This window comes from Apostichopus japonicus, chromosome 5 (genome assembly GCF_037975245.1).
Source record: "Apostichopus japonicus isolate 1M-3 chromosome 5, ASM3797524v1, whole genome shotgun sequence".
Taxonomy (NCBI): domain Eukaryota; kingdom Metazoa; phylum Echinodermata; class Holothuroidea; order Aspidochirotida; family Stichopodidae; genus Apostichopus; species Apostichopus japonicus.
Genome location: NC_092565.1, coordinates 7639791 through 7663707, shown reverse-complemented (window position 1 = coordinate 7663707; position 23917 = coordinate 7639791). Strand labels below are relative to the sequence as shown.

Here is a 23917-nt window from a genome sequence, read left to right as displayed (position 1 = left end):
CCAGGTGAAAATGCAAAATTCTTTACAAAATGGAGTGGGAGTTGAAGTGTGCTATATTGCACCAAATTGCATCTGAGGCCACCTGGAAATGCAAAAAAAAAATCCAAAGGGGAGGGGGACACCCCTCCCCTTAGACCCCTCCCCCAGGCCGGCCATCAGTCTTCAGCCCCCCCCCCCCCCACTAAAAAGTACCTTCCTACGCCACTGGATTCACAGTCTATATGAAGTTGCTTGATAATTCATCAGGATACTTTGAGTTAGTAATAAAGAGTACCAAACAAAAGAGTTGTTATCTTGTGAGCCTCGGAGAACTTGGGAAGTAAACCAAAACTGTTCGATTAAAGAAGTAACTCAAACCATTACTAGTTAGTAAATTGCAAGTTTATTTTCCAACGTTTAAAAACAAAGACTGTCGGTTGCGCAGTTTGCTATTCGCCGAAGGAGCTGGAAGTTATTTCTGTCATTGTAAAAGCTATATGCACGGTGTTAGTTCAGCTATTTATAAGTTAAATTTTACGCTTCCATACTCTTGATCCGGTATAAATTGAACTCGGAACACTTCCTTCCTGGGTTTCAGTCACAGTAGTGGACCTGTATTGTGTAGAATTTACGCTACTTGCGCCTGGCAAAATCCACTTTACAGTACAGTGACATACACGTCACGGGACTAGATTGACGATCTCATGAACAACAAGCCTAATTCTCAATGATTAACTTCTTCAAATCTACTGCCTAACAATTTCAACGAGTGGAACGTGTTTGAAAACAAGATGACGTAAGGATAATAGTTTTCAATCAACTGGTTATCAATCTTACAATGTTTAATCGCATTGCTTCCCTTTGCTTTAGTTTAAACTTAGGACACACTGTAGCCTGTAGCCTAGTCAGGACAAAGTAGGCCTAGCCTAGGCCAGTAAGTTAGCTCCCTAGCCAACAGTAACTTTAGCCAAGGCCCATTGCACTAGCCTAGGCTAAACTCATTACGAAATCAATCAATATGTTAGGTAGTTAGATCCAAAGGCCCCCTCTGTAGGGTTAGTAAATCTTCTTACTTTGTGTCATTTTTTTGTTTGCTATGCATGCCATTGTATTGTAAAATCTACCAGTTTCTCCCAAGTTACGGTCTGTTGAACGTAGTAATAATCTTCAACACATGTTGACAATAATCGGAAAAGAGAATGATTAATGGAATCTCTAATATATTAATGACCTCGATCACTGTTTCTTGCTGGGTACAGGTGAAATTGATCCAGATTATGGCAATGACTGACTTTAACGGAGATCACATTTTCATTAAACAAAGTAAAAACAAATGATAAAGTAATTTGTAGATAAAATGTATACATGTGCAAATGAAGGATAATATTATCACAGATTAACACTAACCCTCTCTCGTTATTTGCTTGACTATGAAAACATTACAAGAAATATCTGTGATGTTCGTCCACCTTAAAATGCGACCTAAAGAAGATTCAACAAATAATATTACTTAAAAATACACCCGCGCTTCTTGTTACTTAAATACACGTTGAGTAACGAAACTTTTCTTAGCGTATTTTATTTGTACGAGCAGCATCCTCCGCAACCCCAAAGATACTCAATTTACCCTTTCTTAAAACAAACAATTAAACCTACAAGTCATGCCAAGCATTCGTGTGATGAAACAAATATACCAGTTTAAAGCAACTTACAGAAAATAGGCGATTCCCTCAGTTCTTGTCTTGTCAGAGGCAAATCTCCGTCTCCTCATGATGAGCTCAAAACTAGCTAACAAAATTATGCTACCGCTCACAATGGAGAAAATATCTACAGATTCGTGGTGCTGATTGGACAAGGATTTAAAAACGAGGAAGGGCTAGATTGTCATTGGCTGTACCCACCTGCAACTGGTGGAGATGCACACATCAGCTCTTCACTTTATAGGTGGAATACAATTTCAGACTTTTAGGCGCCACCAGTGGGAAGAACTGAAGCAACGCTCAATCTTACGATGATTAAGTTCCACGACAAATTTAGCTTAAAGGCGTATGGTATTTCAGTCAACACTATTATAGTGTTTGGTAATAATTTTTAACTTGCAATGTGACCTGTACTTTTGTAGGCTTATATAAAGTTCTACATGAAAGCATGTTGAATACAGACAGTAGTGCACAGACCTTCAAACAGTGTACAACTCTTGCATGCATGTCTTCCCATGTCTCATGTCTTACTATAACCCCCAATGATGTGATAAATTCTTAATATTACAGTAAGCCCATACTGCTACTATACTAAGCCAGAAGGTAAGATGCTTATAATATGCCTGATGAAAAAACCTGATGACCTGATGAAAGCTGCACAGTTTGGGCTAAAGTGGCCATAAACTGGTTTTAACTGGAAAAACAGTTTTCATTATGTATGCAAACTAGTTGTCTACTTTGCTACTGCCTTCATGTTTCAACAGGAAGCTATTTAAAGGAATTGTCTGGTGGAAGATTTTGATACATTGTCCTTGTAGTTATTATTTTTCTCTTTCTAACCATGTAAAAATTGTCCCCATTCGACATTTTCTTCTTGTAGAAATCTGGTTTTCAAATTCACCAGTTTCTCACCAAAAGTACCGTTTGTTCGAACGCTTCAATATGGTGTTTGACGTAGTGCTTGCAGATAGGCAAAACAGGCGACTTGAAGTTAGCACTCCCAATTCCGCAGCAAATTAACTCACGTGTAAGCACATTGAATTGCCTCATATATATAACGTACATACTCGCGAACGTATATACTACGATGCTCAGTTGGTGTACTTGTATAGCGTTACACATAGTACACTCACATTCAAACCACAGTTCATTAACTGTTCTTCGAACTCGCTGAAATAAAATTCACGGATCAAATTAACAGTAAAAGGAAACTTATAAAGTATTCGTTAAACCGAAAGATGAAACTTGGCGTGATCGATGTCATCGCAGAACTGTCCGATTGTAAACGTTAGAGTAGCCTATACACGCGAACATTCTTCGCGCTGGTGCTGGATACCGCGATGTATAAACAACGAAGAGCCTGCTGTTAAAACTTATCTTGTGTTACACAAAGACCACGAAACCACCTATCTACTAAATATATTGCGGCTTAAGGAGTTTTTTAAATCATATCTAATTTATAAGAAATTTCACTGGAAATTATTGAAGAAATTGATCGAATCGTTGTCAGAGCAGAATATAGCGCTGAAAAGCTTAGGCTTCGCATAACTGTCCGATTGTCAACGTTTGAGTACAGCCTACATGCGAACATTTTTCGCATTGGAGCTGGATAGCGCGATGTATAGCCTGAACAACTCAGAGTCTGCTGTTAAAATTTACCTTGTGTTACACAAAGACCACGGAACCACCGCTCAAGTACATGGTGGCTTAAGGAGTTTTTGAAAACATATCTAATTTTTAAGAAATTTCACCGGAAATTAAGGAAGAAATTTATCTGTATACACACGCTGTTTTTGTTGTGATTACCGTATAGGTACTGTGCGGAGGGTGGGTTATGACGCAATCTGCTATGGCAGAGCTGACGTCACGTATTGTACTGTTCAAATCATATTTGAAATGTCTATCCATAACGATTAAAAAATCGTTTCTCTGTCAAACGCAACATTAGCATTCTCATACTTTGACAACATGTTTGGAAAATTATTCACTATTTTTTAAGGTAACTTCTTTGGGCCACCAGACAATCCTTTTAACACCTCTGCACTACATATAAAGTACAGTTGGATACTAACTAATAGTTATTTTGACATGTTTACACAGGCTAATATTACAGAGAGTAATTTTGGACAATTTGGAAATAGTTTTTTTGGTTTTCTGAATGGTGTAGTTAAAGGCATTGAGGACTCGCCCCAAACTGAGTGTGGCCATCTGAAAAAGTTAACTTTCTGTTGCTTGCAAGTGACGTTTTGTTCGTGTCGCTACAAAATGCAGACAGTAATGAAACGTGATACCTTAATTGTTATCTTTAGCTGGACCTGAGATGTCCATCGCTGTATCGTTTGTATACTGTGCTGTGGGTATTGACCGCAGCTGTATGTAATGACTGTACACTAGTGTCTGATTACCGACGGTAGCAAGCTGTGTGTGTATTTTCTGGGATCGATGGTGGTGTTTAACACTTCTGTTACACCTCATTCGAAACTAGGTCAATTTACCGGCATTAGACGTTTCTTTTTGCGCAAGTCTTCACACTCTTTAATTCTCTAGCCATACAAATATCCAGTATATAATACAAGGCTCACAGTATGACTGCGTTTAGTAAACTTGAATCATAGAAAGAAAATGGTCATCTCTAAGATAGTTCTGTTGGTAGAGCACAAGACTTGCATTCTTGAGGTAACTGTTACATATGTATTCTAACAAATAATTTCTTTTGTGCTTTCAAAATTCTAAACCAAATTAAGCTACCCTTAAGCTACTCTTAAACCCAAACCGTGCATGCTACAACTGACAGGAGGTACAGTAGCAGTGCATAATTCATCCAGTATTGCATCGCAAAATGTTATGCAGAAGATGGACAAATTGCTACACAAGTGCAGAGATGTATGGCAGTATTTGTACACAGAGATTGTAGTATTTTTATGAGACAAAGTTCAAAGCTTTCAAAAGTGCTGCACAAAATTTGAACACTTGGTTATTCCCTGAGTACGCAGTATCTATGACTACTCTACTCACTGAGTATTTGTTTGCAGGCATGTTTATTCTCACTTCTAGCAGTATCATTGTACCGTATGTACTGTAACTCCATTATACAGTATTGTAGTACATGTATGTTTCAGTCGCTGTATGGATGTAACAACCCAATATCATGTTATCCTTTCTCTTCTGGGCAATTATTAAATAGTAAAAACCAATGGAATATAATAATTGATCAGTAATGATTAACACACATGTATACATTTTAAAAATATCTGTACAGTTTTTTTTTTGTGTAAATAGTATAATGTCCTTATATAAAATAACCAGTACAGTGGTCATTATATCATGACTATCAAAATTATATATATATTTTTAAATGGTGGTGGTACATATCACACTGATAACTCATTAATTTGTAAAACAATGGTGCACAATTGAATTTGTAATACATATATGGAACTCTGGGATTTCTGCCAAGGAATTGAAATATAGTGTTGAAACGGATATGAACCTACCTGGGCTAACATAAATAAAGAATGTAACAATGAACGTAAATCTACAGCATGTTGGTTCAGTCCTAACATTTTCATATACATTTTCTCAAGGTGTGAGGAATGACGGTTTTCTCCACTTTTGGGTTTCATTTTTTCTTTTGAGAACAAAATAAAAGTCAGATAAAATGTAACTGGATTTTTGTGTAATAACCCCAAAGTTTTAATCTGTCACGTCTCTACGTGTCACGTCTCTACAGGGATACTGGTCTTACTATTTGGAGGACTCAGTAAGACTTGGTTACCTAGTATCTTTCTATCAGTGGGATGCTGGTAACTTACAGTGGTGGTAACATTTTATTCCCAGGATGTGGAACTTGTTAACACCCCCTGACCGTTTGGATACAAAATGGCAGGCAATAAGAAGTGATATCACCAAGTCATTGAGTCAATTAGTGTTGCACAGATGTTATGCTTTTAGCGATATCCAATAACTCGGATCCCAATATCGGCTGATTTTGATGTTTCAAGAAACCCTCGCCCAGACATTTCAAATATGAAGTTAACATGGCAATATCAACATTTTTTCCAAACAACAATACTGGTTGGCAAATATAGGTATTTGAAGGGAACTCCTTGAAAGAGTTGTAACATGAATTACTGTTGTGAAAGTATGACAAAAAGTTAACTTATAGTGTTAGCTATGTTAGTAAGAGTTTGCCAAGGCATCTACTGTACATGTATATTATGCCATAACATGTGAGAACACTCGGATGAAACTGCTAGGAACCAGGAGATTTGTTTTTCAAACAAAAGATGGACTGACATCTCATAACTGTACATGTTAATTGAAATGACTTTTTGTAACATATTGCATGGTTAACATTTCATACTTTGCAAGATAAATAATCGGATGATATCTCTTCTCTTTCTTTTATAGGGTTCTTAGGATCGCTCAAGACTTTGCCAATATTTTTAAGGCATTCATTGGCACAAATTACCTGACCGTCTCGTTTGCCTTTAAAGAGAGTGGATTACTGGTACGTACAAGCATATACTGTAGGTTAGTGTAATTACTATGATTGTTTGGGAAAAGATTGATAAGGAAGAGAAAGGGAAAGTAACAATGCAATAATCTGCATATTTGGTTTTGATGATAATGGTAACCTTGTAAACAGGATATCTGAAGAAGATTATTTAGTGTGTAGAAGTACCACATTGAGAACAAGAAGCTTATTGTTTGTTGTAAAGGTCATTTAGGGTCACCAGGGGTCAAATTGTGAAAACCGTGTAAACATGATATCGCAAGAAGGTAAGCTTGGGCAGATCTCATATTTAATATGTATATGAAGCAAATTAATTACAACTAGCCTATAGCTTTTGGTGGAGGTCAAAGGTCATTCGGGGTCATCCGGGGTCAAATTGTAAAAACCATGTTTTACACAATATTTCAACAATGACAGATGTCATATTTAGTACAGTTTGTTGATGCTTTACATTCAGTACAAGAAGCCTGCTGTTGAGGTCAATGTTCTTTTCAGGATGGCCTGTGCCATTGTGAATATATTGTTTGTCAGATCACACTGCTTTTCACTGTATTACTGAGATCAAGTATGTTGTACACCCTCACTCTGCATTACGTCAGATTCAAATAGAAAAGTGTTCATGTGACATCATTGAAACCACAGTGCAACTTTTGCATTCTGGTCAGAACATTAAGCAGCGAACTCATGTATTTGGTCAGTGAGTTCATTGCTATCCTTCTATGGCTTCAATATATTATACTACAACGTGTAGCATATGAATTGAACAAAAATCAGGTACAGTGTTGTAAAGAGCCTGAAAATAGGCCCACCCTTCTGAAGTCCTCTTATAGCTTCTTAAGTGTATTAGGAGATGAGGTTATGGTGACTCCTAATTGACCCCAGGGCTCGTGGCTGTAGCCCCCCCCCCCCACCCTTATCTCCAGCTTTGCTGGCCTGATTACACATCACATATAAAATAAAGATTGAACAGTCGGCTTGTTTCTACTCTCTTGTTTGTCCTCTTGGTTGTCAAGATGTTCTTTACACTTCCAAAATAATTTCCATCTTTCAAGTCCGTTCTCTGTTACTCATTCCACTGAAAGTAATTATCAATACATCAGCTTTAGGCTGATTGTATTTTGTAACGATTTTGTTGATGATTTGGGGAAAGTAAAACCAGAAATTGTTTGCATTTCACACATGTAAATGTGTACTGTAGCTAGTAGTATGTATGCATTAGCCGACAAATCAAGTTGCCTTTGAAACCCTTGAACTTCTTTGAAAGAAACCTATACTGTATTTCTTAGATTAATGGAAAATTGCCAACAGATCTAGTCTGGCTTGTGTTTTTATATTGGATAACGTTTATGCATATATCTTTTCTTCATAATGCTATAAATATTTATCCTGTTCACTTGTTGACATTGACATGGTTTTCCGTTCTTTTTCTTTGGCCAGAAAATCTTGCTAGGTTTATGGCTACAGTATGTTTAATTTGAAAGTGTTGTAGGCTAAGCTAACAGGGTCTATTCACAACTTGTGTCTTTTAATAGCTTTGATCCAATATTCTTGTCTTGACTTGAAATGAAAAGGATTTGATTCAATTATCTCATTCTTCTGTGCACAGCTGGGACTCATAGGCATCGCGTTTATCGTGTTAGCCACCGCCCACTGTTGTAACATGATCGTTAAATGCAAGAGAGAAGTAGTAGCACGTATCGTCACCAATCCCAGCTCTCTGACCGGTTACGTGTCTTCTAGATTGCGATCCATATCCGAGAGCGAACTGGAGAGGACGATATCTTATGGAGAAGTAGCGAGGGCAGTCCTAGGACGGCTAGGGTCTATCCTGACCACAGTCGGTCTGTTTGTGACTCAGTTCGGATTCTGCGTCAGCTATTTCATCTTCATTGCGGATACCTTGGAAGAGTCCATCGATACGTTTGTGTACAACAGAACGAAGCATGATATAGTAACGCCGACCGCGATGGTCGAAGGCGGCGGTCTCCAGAGCTCGGTGTTGACGGATGGTCTGGATAGGTCCTGGTGGCAATATTTAACAATGGGTTCAAACTTAGATAAGGATGCTGAAAAACATGTGGTTGATTACCATCTACTTCTCCTCATTCCATTCCCATGTTTCATGGCTTTAGCGATGTTGAAGCGAATTCGAGATATGGGCCCCTTCAGTGCCCTTGCCAACTTTTCTGTACTCGTTGGGTTTATCACAATTACAGTCATCATTTTCACTGGTGAGTCTATGTCACAGCTACTCGTGGGTTAAATTACAAATTAACTAACGCATCAAAGATGGTGACGCTTTTTGATTCCTTACCGAAGGCAACACTGCATGTATATAGCTATGCAACGTCCGAGCGTGTTAGCAAGGTAACTCAAAAAGGGGGGGGGGAGGCCGGGAGGGGCTAAGAAAAGTCCTGTCAATGAACTGATTTGGCATAAAATAGAATAAGCTATGTTCAAGTATCCATTAACCAGTTAAAACCTCTTTGAAGCAAAATGTTATCCTTCTCTAGCAGCACTTAGCATTTACTAAGAAATGCTTTGGTAGTACTAAAAACATTTCTCTGGCTGGTTCTAAATGGACAAAATATAATAGATCTTTTTTTAATACTTGTTTTGAATTTTTGGTGTCTTACTGGAGGAAGTAAAAACACCATTTTGGTTCCCAATGAATAAACAGCTCTGGCTGGGGATTGAACTTATGACAAGGTGTTTGTCTGACACTCTTAGCTTCAGCGCACTAACCACTGCGCCACACCAACTGTTGAGAAATAATGCTCGATTCTAATATTTCAACCTCAGAACGGAAGAAGGAAAAGAGCAGAAAATCGAAATGCCGTCTCTGGCATGGGCTTGAACTCATGTCAAGGTGTTTATCTGACTCTGGGTTCGAGAGAACTGCACCACAGTAAATGCATGTCTCTTATACTTCAACCTCACAATTGGAAGGAGGAAAAGTGGAGAAAGTTCAAATTCTGTCCCTAGCAGGGGCTTGAACTCATTCTAAGGGGTTTGTGTGAATCTTTCAGTTCCAGGGCGCTAACCACTACGACACAGTAACTATTAAGATATAATGTTCATTTCAGAATGAATGAGCAAAAAGAGAATGCACTCACTGTGAACGTTTATGTTTCGATTATCACCAAACTTGGTCATTGTGGTCAGTAGATGATGGGTCATAAAGTTTGTAAAGGTCATATGATGTCAAAAGTGGTCAAAACAGCAAAAAATGTAAAAGCTTACTTCTCCCAGGCTATGTGTTTGATTTTGATCAAACTTAACCATACTGATCGGCAGATAATATGTACTAATACTTGTACCTTTGAGGTCAAAAGTCATTTGGGTTCAAAAGAGGTCAGAGAGCCACTCTCACAAAAAGGCTACTCCTAGGGTTTACATTTGATTTTGACCAAACAGCAGATGATTGGTCATAAAATTTGTAATTAATTTATAGAGTCAAAAGACCGTTTGGGGTCAAACGTGGTCAAAACAGAAGATATGTTGAAAGATGAAATTGTATAGACAGAACAAATTTATCTCAAAAGTTCTCTTATATCATTAGAGTTTGTGTATTCATGCTCAAACAGTCTTTACAATTAACCATTAGCATAAATTATTCAGATAGCACTGGAAAAAGTTGCAGCCATTTACATGTCAGTCAATCATGTTGTCGTTACTCTGAGGAATATAGTAATAAATGTTTTTTTAATCTTTTTTGCCTGATTGGCTTTCATTACTGTACCGGATTCACTTTAGTTGATTTAATAATTGTCAGTACTGATTGCTTCCGAGGAATTTAAGCTTCCTCTAGACATGTACAGAACTACCCTTCTTACTCTGGTTATTAAGGCTACCGCTAAGTTTAATGCGAACAAGAACTGCTTTTAATTGTCTGCTCATCTTTCTCTTCTACAGATTTTAAAATAAATAATGATGTCACATGGACTGCCAACTTCTCTGGCTTTCCCATATTTTTTGGCCAAGTGACATCGGCGTATGAAGGAATAGGAACCGTAAGTTCTTTATGGCGTAAAGGAGACGTGACTGTTTTGTTTTATGGACTGCAGTAGGACAGAGCTCCTTGTGGTAAACAACTCACTGGATTAAGATCAACTTAGTGCCACTTGCAGAAATGTCTTTAAAGATTTTGTTTTCATGTAGTTCCACAACAACAACAAAAATTCGTTCTCTGAGGGAAAACTTCCAACTATTTTTAAAATATGCTCTAGTCCAGGTGAATTTTTATATTTCAGGTACTTTAATCCTAGGTTTAATTTCAAATGAAATTAGTAAAGTCACTTGATGTAATGAATGCTTTACACCAGTGGTCCATAAACTCTGAGCTGTGACCAAAACGTGGGTCATGGAAATATATGTTGGTGGGGGTGGGGGAGGGGGGGGCAGGAGAACTTCTCAGGAAAATCCTCAAAAACTTCTGTAAACATGCTGTGAACTTTCATGAAAGAAATCTTTATAACCAAATACTATGGTAAATGAAACACATGTTTATCCACAAAATACATCATACTAATATAAAAGAACTATAATACCAATATAAAATAACAAAACTATTGTTTATTCGTTTTAATTTTGTCAGTCGATCAAGACAAGTCGCATTTCACATGCAAAGTTAACTTTCTAAAGTCACTGGCAAAAGGTCGCGTACCACTTCTTTACAGCTCTACACTCCTTGGTACACAGTTCATCTCATTGTATTCTGCTGCCTGACTCTTGTATGAAGTTCAAGCATTACTTTTCCTTGTAAACTTCTCCTTCTGAACAAAATTGAAATGACACTGAGTGCAGCCATTAGTAATATTGTAACATGCTTACTGTACAAAATGAAGTATGTAACACAAACTAACTATTAAAACTGTTGATCGTAACATCAATAAAGAATCCGCCACGGATGTAACTTTTAAGAAGAAACCCTGAAATCATTGTAAATTTAAAACTCTGAGCATTTGTTGTGCTTCTCTTTTGTGGTACATGCAACAACCAAATACAACATAAAAATACAATACAAATACAATACAAATGCAACACAAATACAAAGTGTTATGGTTTGTTGATGAGCCGACTGTATCTTCTGGTATTTAAGTTTGTATTTATGTTATCTTTGCTTTTCTTACAGATTATCCCCATCGAGACCAGCATGGAGGGGAACCGAAGTCTTTACCCTGTCCTGCTGTACGGTGCCCTTTTACTGTTTACTGGTATCTATTGTTTCATGGGTGTCATAGGGTACCTGAAGTACGGAAATAACGTCGGACAGGTCCTTATATGGAGTTTAGCCGGCCACACCAATCCCATCGTGATCTTAATGATTAATGCAACCATCTGCATAGGGGTGCTGTTCACATATCCACTTCAAAACTTTGTGGCAGTGGAAATTGTGGAGGGTATCATCTTTGGCAAGTGTAAGTTACTGAACTTCTCTGTGTTTTGAGATTGCTGGAATCTGTAGAGGCTGAAATTCTGTGTTTAGCCTTTGTATGTGTTAGAATTGTTGGTATTTATAAGCAAATATTTGCTCCTCATAATAAACTTTACAGCAAAAGCACTTTCACACTCTGGAGTCATCATCTATGATCCCTTGAAGCAGAATTTATGTCTTGATATTTCAACAACAAAAACAACAACAAAAGTTGAAGTGCTATTAGTGCTTCTATAGCTATAACAGTTTTCAAGATATTCAGATTTAACATATCTCTGGAATGGAAACATGTTATTTTCTATTAAGTTTTGTTGCTAAATGTGAGTAGCTGAATAATGATCTGTGTGTTAGACTTACTTGTCCAGTCACATTAATTGATGAACCCAAGCTGTTTACATTATCTTTTCAAGTTTGGTATTCCTGTAAATCGTTGGCAACTTTATAAACAGAATCTAACAGAGGTTGACATTTGCCTTCTGGAAAATCATTTCATTTTTTAAAGCCCAAAAAATGATTTAAACTTAACACTTTCATACAGCGATGTAGCCAGGAATTTGAAAGGGGGGGGAGCACTTTTTGCGATTGATATGGATTTTCAAAGTTGTAGGCATGACTATCTGAGCAGAGCGCCACCATCGGTTGCCGCGGAGCGTACAAGAAAATTTTTGGTTTTACAAACCCCCTAGATGGGGGGTTTGTAAAATGTTCCCGAATGTTCATTCTGGTTCCCTGGCCTCTTGCTAACTTGAGACACCTCATTCAATATCACTTTTAAACCCAAAAAACAAGCAAGTTAAAATAGTACGTAATTCAATAATACATAATGTATTAAAATTAGGAAGGTACACAAGGGTGGCGGAAGCACTTTTAATCTGGGGGGGGGGGGCACCGATGTCAAAGAGCACTTTGCAGAAATTCGATTGGACTGATGCAGCCTGATAATTAGTACCCTTTATAAATCTTATTGTATTATCTTATTTGCGTATACACATCACTCCATCAACGTCTTACTTTTCAACTTCTGATACTTGTAGATACAAAGATAGGCCAGAAATGTCTTTGATACAACCATAGTCAGTAATTGTCTTTGATACAACTGTAGCTAGTAAATGTTTATCGAAAGGCTGTTTTGGAACTTGGAACGCCGATCGTGACAACAACAAGCAACAAAGTGCTGCAGCTCTATACATATAAAGTCTGTTAATCAACGATAGGCTTACTTGACTGGAATGTTCTCAACTGAAATTTTATCTGCGTAAACGGGTTCTTAAGTAGATGTTAAAAAACTGACAAGATCTTATCGTAGTCTTTTTCGGCGGGTAGAGTATTGAATGAAACGGCACGCGATATGAATGACAGCCTAGATGACAGAAGAAAAGGTCACCTAATTTAGCCATAATCTTGCTACGTTCATTTCAATAGTTTTTCCTGTCTAGGCTCTTAAACTCGTCCAGCAAGCTTATGGATTTGAATTATGGGTGTTTTAATAAAAAAGATAACTTGGCCAAAAAAAGTGTAGGCCCGGGCCTACAGTGCTACATACTGGCTACGCCCCTGATAGTTCTAAATTAGGATTAGATCTCTTACTGAAATATCGCTGACCTGATAAGGTGATCAAGAGTACAAGTTTTATGTAGAAAAGGGCACATTTTTAACCTGAGGAAAAGTGGGGGGGTGGCACTTGCCCCCTGTGCCCCCCGGTTCCGCCGCCCTTGAAGGTACATGTACAGAGTAGTCTTACTTTTCAACTTCTGATACTTGTAGATACAAAGATAGTCCAGAAATGTCTTTGATACAACTGTATAGCTAGTAAATGTTTAAGTTAGCCTAATAAGAGAAGGCCAGAGCTATCCGACGATTGCCATCTGATGCAAATTTCTCAAGTGTTTTCTCAACTGAAATATTATCTGCGTAAACGGGTTCTTAACTACATGTTAAAAAACTGACAAGATCGGATCCTATAGTCTTTTTCGGCGGGTAGAGTGTTGAATGAAACTATCGTGCTACATACTGGTTACGCCCTGATCATATGATATCATTATCAGCAGACTTTGTTTCCTGTTTAAATTCTTTTACATGTTCTTTTACATAATATATGAGAAAGACAAACATAGTGCTCTTTTACAAGTTTTCCAGTAGGATGATTCTTGTTTATTGTCCAATGTCTGGACTTTAATACATTTGACGAACTTAACTGATGGACAATATAAACTTTCATATTTTGTAATACAGCCAGATATGCAGTGGCCCAAAAACAAATAATGTTATCACAGTGTATTAGCAGTGTAATAATTATTTATAGGAAGTGCGTATCACGTACGATTGCTAGCTTAGCTTCATAACATGCTGTTGGTGCAACAACTTAGGACGACTCATTGAACGAAAGTTGTCGACGTTGTTGTGCATACAGTTCGTGACATTCCATAGAGTGCGGTTAGGTAGGCAATATGTATTTTATTACGCAGTGGCCAACTGTAGGCTTGTAATTGGCTATAAGCTAAATTTAGCTAATTGCATCTGCCAAATTAAGTAAGTAGTTGAATCAGTAGGCGTGAATGTTTCTACGATTACAATCGAGTTAACGGAGCTGACGAGTATTCAAGATCAAAAGAGCACTGACAAAATACCATGCTACAAAAACGACAGTTAAAAAAAAAAAATCGACACCTGGCTACGTCCCTGCTTTCATATCATTCATTTTAACATTTAGAACTAATAGTTACTTAATATACAAGTGTAAATTAACATACTTTCACAGTATATAGTATGTTTATATATAAGTGAACATTTGTTCAACCAAATGTCTATCCGTCCAGAACTTTAGAAGACTTACCCTTCTCGTTTACCTCAATGTCCATCCAACAGCAATTCATGAGGATGAACAAGCTGACACAAGCATACCCAACGGAGAATCGAGGGAACCCTTGCTATCAAGTGGTATACCGAACGAATCCGTACAGAGTGAAGAGGTAGTCACCAGACAACCAACTCAAAAGGTCAGTGTTTGTGCAGAACAATTCCATTCGAAAAGAAAGACTAATCTATATGGGCCAGAGAGCAGAACAGAAAACCAAAAACTGCAGCCATGAAAAATTAACTGTATGCGTTATAATATTAGGATTTGATATCTTTGTGTACAGTGTGTAAAGAACCGAGTGGTGAAGGGAGAGTCTGGTGAGGACATCCAAGAGGGGGGCAGGGGGCAGAGGGGGGAGAGGTACAGTACGGCAATAAAAGACAGGACTAAATTTTTTTCTCTTTAAAAGTGTCTGTTAGTATTTGTGCACCACTAGATATTTTTTTGGATGCTTAAATCTGAGACTGCATTTGCGAGCCACTTTGTGAATGATCCTCTTGTCAATTTAATTGACTGTTAATTACCCTCGATGTCGGGGAGTTCGGAGGGATGAAAATCTAGATCCCATAATACGCAAAATTGCACTGGCAACAGGCAAAACACTAGCTTACACTTTGACATCTAGTGTAAAGTGCTGTATACTTAAGAAAATTGCAGAGATGTTCTAACCTCTTTTTTTTTATGTTTTCATGATGTGAAACTTTATAATTACATACTCCAATATTTTTAAAGAATAGATGAACCCCCTTCCCCCTTCAAATTTTTCTTTTATTGTTTTTGCAGATTAAGAATAATCAGGGATGTAAGTCTTCCGTATTTTTACGGAAATCCGTTTTTTTTTTAACAGGGATGTAAGTCTTCCGTATTTTTACGGAAATCCGTTTTTTTTATAAATTCCAATAAAGTTCCACAAAATTGTACAAATATCAAAGACACAAAGCGGCAAAAATGCCTGGCCCGTTGCAGCAAGCTAACTTCAATTTTCACTCATCGATCAACCAAAATACCATTTCCTGTTACACATCGCATTGCATTGTACAACATTGTGTGTGCCATCTGAACATCGTTGCGTACGTGCGAACTTCAAATCGCCATAGCTCATTTCTGTCGTTGAAAAACCTTGCCTAATTCATGTTGATTCGTAACTGCTGGTGTTCGACATAAGTTTCGGAATTAACGCTTGTGATATTTGTGAGCGGCTAAATCTACAGGATACGCATATGATAGTCGATATTCGTGATCGCTTTCAAATGTGAAACTGTTTTTTATTCCGGATTTCGCTGTGATGTATTCGTTACTTGGAGCTAGCCTAACATAACGATAGTGTGTGAGAAGTCAGAACTAGGGTAGGATGTATTAGGGCTAATACTTTTGAGCTAGCCTAACATAACGATAGTGCGTAAGTATTCAGAGCTAGGAGTAGGATGTGTTAGGACGGCATTCCCCTGGTTTCTCCGAATAGTTTTCCGTTTTTTTTTTTGGCTGCTCTTACATCCCTGGAATATTTTAAGTATTATTCATAATTTTAACAGAGCTTTATGCAATCTAATACGTTATGCGATAAGTTGAAAAAGAGGCATTCAATGCACAATAAGCAATACTTCTCTTTGCTTGAAACAGTCGCTTTCAAACTAGATTGTCAGCTTTATAACACAGAAAATGGATAGTCTCATGCTTTCAAAGTTTCGTTAAAAATGTGTCTAGGTGAAGTTAACGTTTCCATCATTGGTGTCTTGGTAAAGCAATGATTTGTTGAATTACAAATAATGGTGTGTTCAGTTACGTTCCATTTATTTTTCATTGTCCTCCATCAGCCGTTAAGCAAAGAAGTGTTCTGAAAGCAATAAACGAATCACTTTATTACATCAATTATGAACTTTCGTTACACCATAGTGGCTACGAACAATAGCATTCTATTGTTTGATGCAAACAATAGCATTCTATTGTTTGATGCAAATCACAAGTTAAATTTGTAGTTTAGTGGTCTTCATTAGTTCCATCCTCCTTCCATTCCCAATCTACATTCATGAATTTTCTTTTTCATTTCTCTATCAAGGTTCCTTTCTACAAACGGGGCTTGGTCCGTGCAGTGATAGTCGTAATACAGTTTGGTTTAGCCTATTTCTTGAAGGATAGCTATGCATATTTTAGTGCTTTAGTTGGTGAGTATTTTCTCATATTCTTGAAATCTTTTGGTGAAAGTTTGATACAATTAGGGTCGTGATATTACGAAGCAAAGGTAGTTAACTAGTTCAAGCACTGAGAATTAGGAATGTGTTAAGCGATCGGTTAGAGCTGTACGGCTGGATCCAAAGAAAATAAAGCCCCATCGTCTGTTAGATCTTTAGTACCATTACTTCCAAATCCCAGACTTGAGTGTAGGAGGCCAAAGGTCAAATTAGGTTATTTAGTGACCAAAGGAGGAATGGTTCAAAACTTTATTTCTCGTACAGACATGCTCAGATCTCCAGCAACCGTTTGTTTAAAACAAGTCAGTTTGTTACACCCTCAAGAATAGTTCAAATGTTGGATAGTACTGTACAGATGATGTATTGTAGCTTTGAATGATGAGCAATAAAGTCAAAAGGACTCTCTCATTGTATTTGATAAACAAATTAGCTGAAAAGCAAGGTGGAAGGAATTAACCTTTAAAAATAGTTATCTTGTTTTGTGATAGCTATTCTAATATCTAAAGTAACAGGTTTCTGCATATTATAATAGCAGTAGGAAATGAGGTCCTCTTTTTTTATGTGCTTTCTGATTAATTTTCACTGAAATCAACATGATCTGTATACATGAAATAATGAGTGTGATTTCCTCATCCAGGAAAGCTCCCAACAATAGTTTATAACTTCCTCACCTTTCTCGTTTGCTACAGGTGCAGTGGGAAGTACTATGCTGGCCTACGTTATCCCGTGCCTTATCCACATTCGTCTCGGAGGTCGATCTACATTAGTCATCATGAAAGACGTTCTGCTCATTTCGATCGGTCTGGTTGGCATGGTGACAGGAGTTTATTTCTCTGTAAGGCAAATTATTGAAAATCTACAAGGCCCAAATTGAATATAGTTGTTTCTCTTTTGTCAAATTCTTTACGATGTAAACTACTGGTTCATTTCCGGGCAGCAGGGTATATTTGAGCCTGACGGTCACAGTTACCAAAGATTATCAAAGATCGTTTACTCCGCCAGACATCTTGGACAAAAGTTGAACGTCACATTGCAGTTGTTTCATGTGCTGTATCGTATGTTGCGTATTATTATGTACGTCATGAGTAACATTACGTTTTTTAATGTATGTTGTGTCATGAGTAACATATGCTGCACTGTATATGCAAATGATGAAAGTCAGATGTATGCATCTCATTTCATTAGCTAAACTGTAATGTTATGGTTAGTTATTTACAAATCATCCAAAAATTTATACAGAGGAGCGGCTATCATGTTGGACTTGAATGGAAAATAATAAAAAATAGCACATCTTCTGCTAACAATAAAACTGAAATTGTACTAATAATATTTTTTTATCACTTTTATAATAATGATATTTTCATCTTCTTTTTTTCCTTTTTCTGGTTTTACTGGTAGTATAGTGCAGGGAGACTTTTGCATCTTGCTTCTAGTTTTATTTTTATTGAAATTCTATCCCAGGCTTTCAGGTTGTCATTATCTTTACCAAATTTTAGCTTAAAGAATGTCAACATTTTAGCTTAAAGAATGCCATAGTATTGGCAACAAAAATGTTTAGCTTCAAGCTTTTCAAAATTTTAGTAGAAACAATGTCAAAAAAGTTAACCTGTGAATGAAAATGTCAAAATAAATTTTACAAGTACTTTCCTCTCAACCGTTTATCCATAAAGAGGATGAATTTGTTAGATTTGACAAATTGTAATGACTGAACAAGGAATATTGTTGGAGGGTGGCAAATAACTGTTGAAGAGCAAGAGTGATTATATCTTGACTTTCAAGCATATTTTAAGGGGAATACTGAAGACTTTTAACATACATTCTTTTCCATAAAGTTCCAATTAATGTAACTTTTTTTCTGATATTTCACAGAAATATTGCAGCTTATTAAGAGTGTACTTCATATCTTGCGTTGTAGGTTATAACATGGCTAAATACAAAAACGGGTGCAAAGTTGTAAATATTAATATTTTACACATTTACGTTGTTTTACTTTATGAAGATGTAAAATATAAATATATGGTGAGAATAAATATACAAGAGGTCACATTCCTTAAAATGTGTTTTTCTTTTGGTCTTTGCGTAGAAAAAGAGAGAATGCACACAGGGCATTCTTCAATAGGTGCATTTACAATAATAGGATGCTGGCATATATACAAAGCTTTCCTAAATACAAACTTAGAAGATTTTCAGCATAAATTTATAATCTTTAAATCTAAATTTGTTGCTCAAAATACTGGATTATTTCTTCTAAATCTCTCATATATTCTGAACTTCCTTGCTCTGTCAGGGCATTTGCCAAATTTTGTGATGTTTGTGGAAAGATATCAGTGAATGTTCGGTCAGCGTCTGTAACAATAGCATTCTCGGTGTTTGGTGCTTCTTGATATCGATGATCACATCCCGAGGAAGCAGGAATATATTAGCCAGCTGAGTAGATTTGTCTGTGGCATCAAGATGTACTGATAGGGTCTGCTTAAACTGATGATATGATTTGACGGTGGTTGTAAGGTAAAAAGAAAATGTGGCAGTGAGGTGAATTGATATAACCTTTACCTGCAATGCCTCCTACACCTGGGGTAGAAAACGGAGCTTTCAATTTAAAAAAACTGAAAATAAATCTTATTATTATTTCAATAACTTACATTCAGGTTGGATGTGCTGGAATGGAGATGTGACTTTGTCAAAATAATTAGTAACTTTTCAATCTTTCATGGAAAGGAAAAGGGGAAAAAATACCATGATGATTCTCCTATAAGAAGCTAATTTGCTCAGTTTTGAGCTCTGTCGGGTAACTATTTTTAAGATACATTTAATCTGGAGATTTTCGGTACAGTGAGTATTTTTTATTTTTGGTCAGATGATGCGAGAATGGTCTGTGTGGGCGCTTTCGACTTTATCTAAGCGGAGCGCCACCACAGGTTGGCGCGGAACGTACAGACATTTTGTGAGTAAAGATACTCCCTAGATCGACGGAAATGACCCTCACCAGGCCTTGCTAATTTGCAGATAAACGAAGAATAAATAGGTGTCATTAGCCAACAAAATGTGAAAAATGTCAATAGGTAGATTAGAGCGCAATAAAGAAAGTCAATAATCGTTAAAAAGTGGTAAATAGCTGGAAAGGGTGCCAGCAGTCCATTTGAGTCCGTCGGGGGGGGGGGGCATCCGCCCCCTGACTGTATGGACGCTCCGCCACTGTTGGGAGCGCAGTGTAGGAAGAGAAGGGGGGAGGGGGAGTGGCGGTATATTTTAACGGTTTGGGTGAGCGTCTGCAATGATTCGTAATGACATGTTATCGCAAGCGATCAACATGCTCAAATAAAATGAATGAATGAGGAGGAATTCATGTCACTTTTCAACCATTTTTTGAAACAAATTGAGCGATTTGATCGCTAGTAATCTTGAAATTGATTTTATCACGGTCATTGTTATGTTTCCCATATGTACCTTTCTCATAGAAAAGGAGAGAGGGCAAATCTGTACGTAATGTAATCAGAAATACTTTTCAAATGACACCAAAGAGACTAAAAATTCTTTTCGACTTTGTTAATAATGATGTCTTTTAAGAGACACCGTAGATACGTTGCTCGGTTGGGTTTACTGTAATAGTAGCAAATGGAGACCAATATCCGCACTTAGTGGACCTAATGTTATAGTCGTGCATTGACCTTGAACAGAGGGGCCTACCGCGAAAACGTACGGAAAATTCATCCTTTTATATCTCAGCGAGACAATTCCACTAGATACAGAAAAACGACTCAAAAGTCCTTAGATGTGGTCATTTTAACAATCACAATAAAAGATATGTATGAAAAGCAGATTAAAGATATGATGGAAACTCAAATGTGGACCAAAAAACGATGTCACTACGGATGCCGTTCAGTGACATTTACATAATTTGTGTGTGGTAGGTTCTGTGGCTCTTTTGTGGAAAAAACTTTGGAATATGCTTTAAGTTGAGAGTTCATCCATGCTTTAGATTAATGAGGGACATAGATCATCACGTTTTATGAGGAGGGAGGCTATTTTTAATTATTTACATAGCATCTGGGTAATACGTACTGTAACTCTTTTCTTGGAGAAAGCTTGGAATATGCGGATAAGGAAGAAAGTTTCGAGTTCCTCCCATGCATTAGATAAATGAGGGACCTAGATCATCACGCTTTACGAGGATATCTCATATATTAGCTGTAAGAGAAGCGGTGAGTGTTTAAGAAAGGTAGGGGAGAATAGGGGGGGGGGGTGAATTATGTTACCAGGGGGACCTAATAATTCGTCCTAAATGAGATTTGAAAATATATATATGTAAGTTAATATCATTACTGCCTGCTAGCTCTCACCGATTTCTTTCAACCCCGAGTTACGCTTATCGGAAGACTAGGCCGATAATTCAATGTTTCAACAAAGAGATGCTTCTAATTTATTACTTAAAACTGTGTAAATTTCATTAATCTATTTGGAAAAAAAAGCTTTTAAGTTGAGAGACTCAGTAAGGATCAATTAAGTAAAACAAAGATCGTTGCGTGCTGCGTGTAACGATGAAGTTTCCTTCATTGGGATGGAAGGGTATCAGGGAGTGTAGGATTGAGTGGGAAGTTAAATGATGGTGTAACTAAGAAATGAAAAAAAATCTTAGTGATAAGATCATTATTGCTTGCTCTTTGCTGATTTAACATTAGAATAAGTGTGTGTCTATATGATCATTAGATATTCCTTTAACAAACGAGGTTCGGTTGGGGAGGGAGGGGGGGGGGGAATACTAAACGGATTGACGGGAAAGAATGATTGGGAGCCAGTGGCGGAGCTAGGGGTATTGGTCAGAGGGGCGAGAATGGTCTGTATGGGCGCTTTCGACTTTATCTAAGCGGAGCGCCACCACAGGTTGGCGCGGAGCGTACATAAATTTTTTGAGTAAAGATACTCCCTAGATCGCCGGAAATGACCCTTTCCGGGCCTTGCTAATTTGCAGATAAACGAAGAATAAATAGGTGTCATCGCCAACAAAATCATGTGACAAATGTCAATAGGTAGATTAGAGCGCAATAAAAAAGTCAATAATCGCGAATAAGTAAAAAGTGGTAAATAGCTGAAAAGGGCGCCAGCAGTCCATTTGAGTCCGTCGGGGGGGGGGGGCATCCGCCCCCTGACTCTATGGACGCTCCGCCACTGGTCTGTTTCAAAGTTTCTATGGACGCTCCGCCACTGGTCTGTTTCAAAGTTTATTTTCAAACATCAGTGACCATCGACAATCTGGAACTCGCGAAGAAGCCATCATTGGTTTATCAAAGCCGCAATCTGACCGAAGTCATCTCTTAAAATCATATTTTTCGTCAATGATTATGAATTGTCAACAACTCTGTAACTGGACGAAATACAATAATCTTGGAGTGACTCGAACCGGGGACCCTATGATTGGAAGGCACCGATCGGACTATACCACATCTCAGGCAGGGTTTTCTGGATGTGGGATACCAGGTTTGAACCCTATGATTCTAATTGAACTTTGACCAGAAACAAGCTTGAACTACTTTCACATAAGCTTTAAAACCGACCGCTATCGGTTTATATTTTTGGAAGACTTCGTATTGGAACCGCCCACACTTTATTTCGGACGATCTAAACTTTTCTTATTTTGTGAAGGATCTCAAGATACTTTTAATCGTACTATGGATGGATCCTGTATTTTCTATTATTCGCAACGTACCGACGGAGCGGATCGGAGTTTTATCATTGCTGTGCTAGATGAACTGGTGAGTAAAAATATTTCGTCTTCATTTTATTGTTTCCAACAAAACAGTACAGATTTTGTTATTAAAAAGTACCCTCTTTTAATTGAGCAGTGCCCATTTGTTGAGAAAATGTATTAACAATGTGGTTTAAAAGTTGTTGTTGAATAATTGGGGGGGGGGGCGGAAGGGAAACTAAAGGCCCTTTTGATTGAAAAAAAAACAGTATAATTTACTGGACTTTTCGTCAGGGAATGTACAGAGAATCTGTTTTGTCAGAAAAATTGAATTTAAACTTTGTGGCTTGCCTCCACATCAAACTATAGTCACATGTCCTGAATAAAGTTATATGCTATTACTTGACTATTTATATTGGAGCAACACTGGACACTTCTTACTCGTTGGTATCATAACATTCACTGCGTTCAACGTGTTGTAGGCCCTACAATGATCACAAACTGACGATAAGTCTTCAATGGACCTTGAAGATGCCAGAAATACCTGATCTATGAAGCACTGCTGTTGACACAAATATACTCCTTAAAATTCCTGCAGTAAACCAGAGAAACCTTTGTTATTTAAATGAGGATGTCGATTGGAGCCGTTATAGAGTGACTTCGTCGGTGAGCGTCGATACGAGAAATTCTATCGTAAAGAAAAAGGTTTATGTTTAACGTTTTCTTTGTGTTATGAGACTTACACATTTGACGATGAAAAGGAATGTGAGCCAAATTAGTTAGTGATAGGTGTAATTGCTAATAAAGCTCCCCACCCCTCCCCCACTCACCTTCCCCCAACACAGCAGCCGCGTTCGGTCCTTTTCTGATCTGCACCTCCACAGAAGTGTTAAGAGTTGATATTTAAGTTTCATGAAGAAAAAAAAATGAACGTACAACATATTTGCAAAGACGACTTTGTTTTTATTTGGGAGATAGCGTGCTGTAACTTACAATCATCATGGCTGTGCTATGCACTTTATACTACAAACATCCACATTACATATGATATTATTAAATATGTGAAGGATATATATATATATATATATATATATATATATATATATATATATATATATATATATATATATAAATGAAAATCGTAATGAGTTGGAAAATCAAGATTGTATGTCCAGAGGTTCGAAACCGGTAAGGAAGATCGTAATTCCACTGTAGGCGTTTGTCACCTGTATCGAACAATACTAGCTCTGTTTTTGGTGACATATTTTGCCTTACTCAAGAGATCAAACATATATATATATATATATATATATATATATATATATATATATATATATATATATATATATATATATATATATATATATATATATATATATATATATATATATATATATATATATATATATATATATAAATATATATATATATATATATATATATATATATATATATATATATATATATATTTATATATATATATATATATATACATATATATATAAATATATATATATATATATTATATATATATATATTTATATATATATAAATAT

General features: G+C 37.0%; 1 protein-coding gene across 2 annotated transcripts; it reads left to right on the top strand.

Annotated features, from left to right (window-relative positions):
• Window positions 1-295: 295 nt before the first annotated feature.
• Window positions 296-18734, top strand: LOC139967487 (proton-coupled amino acid transporter 1-like). Of its 2 annotated transcripts, XM_071971361.1 has the most exons (8): window positions 308-775; window positions 6090-6189; window positions 7802-8426; window positions 10111-10208; window positions 11330-11615; window positions 14498-14628; window positions 16546-16651; window positions 17368-18734. In XM_071971361.1, exons 1-8 carry the CDS (start codon window positions 771-773, stop codon window positions 17550-17552), a joined length of 1536 nt encoding a protein of 511 aa, XP_071827462.1. In that variant the 5' UTR covers window positions 308-770; the 3' UTR covers window positions 17553-18734. The 2 variants fall into 2 exon arrangements, with proteins under 2 accessions (XP_071827463.1, XP_071827462.1); XM_071971362.1 differs by lacking the exons at window positions 16546-16651; window positions 17368-18734 and adding an exon at window positions 15273-16498 and having other exon boundaries at window positions 296-775.
• The last annotated feature ends 5183 nt before the right edge of the window (window positions 18735-23917 follow it).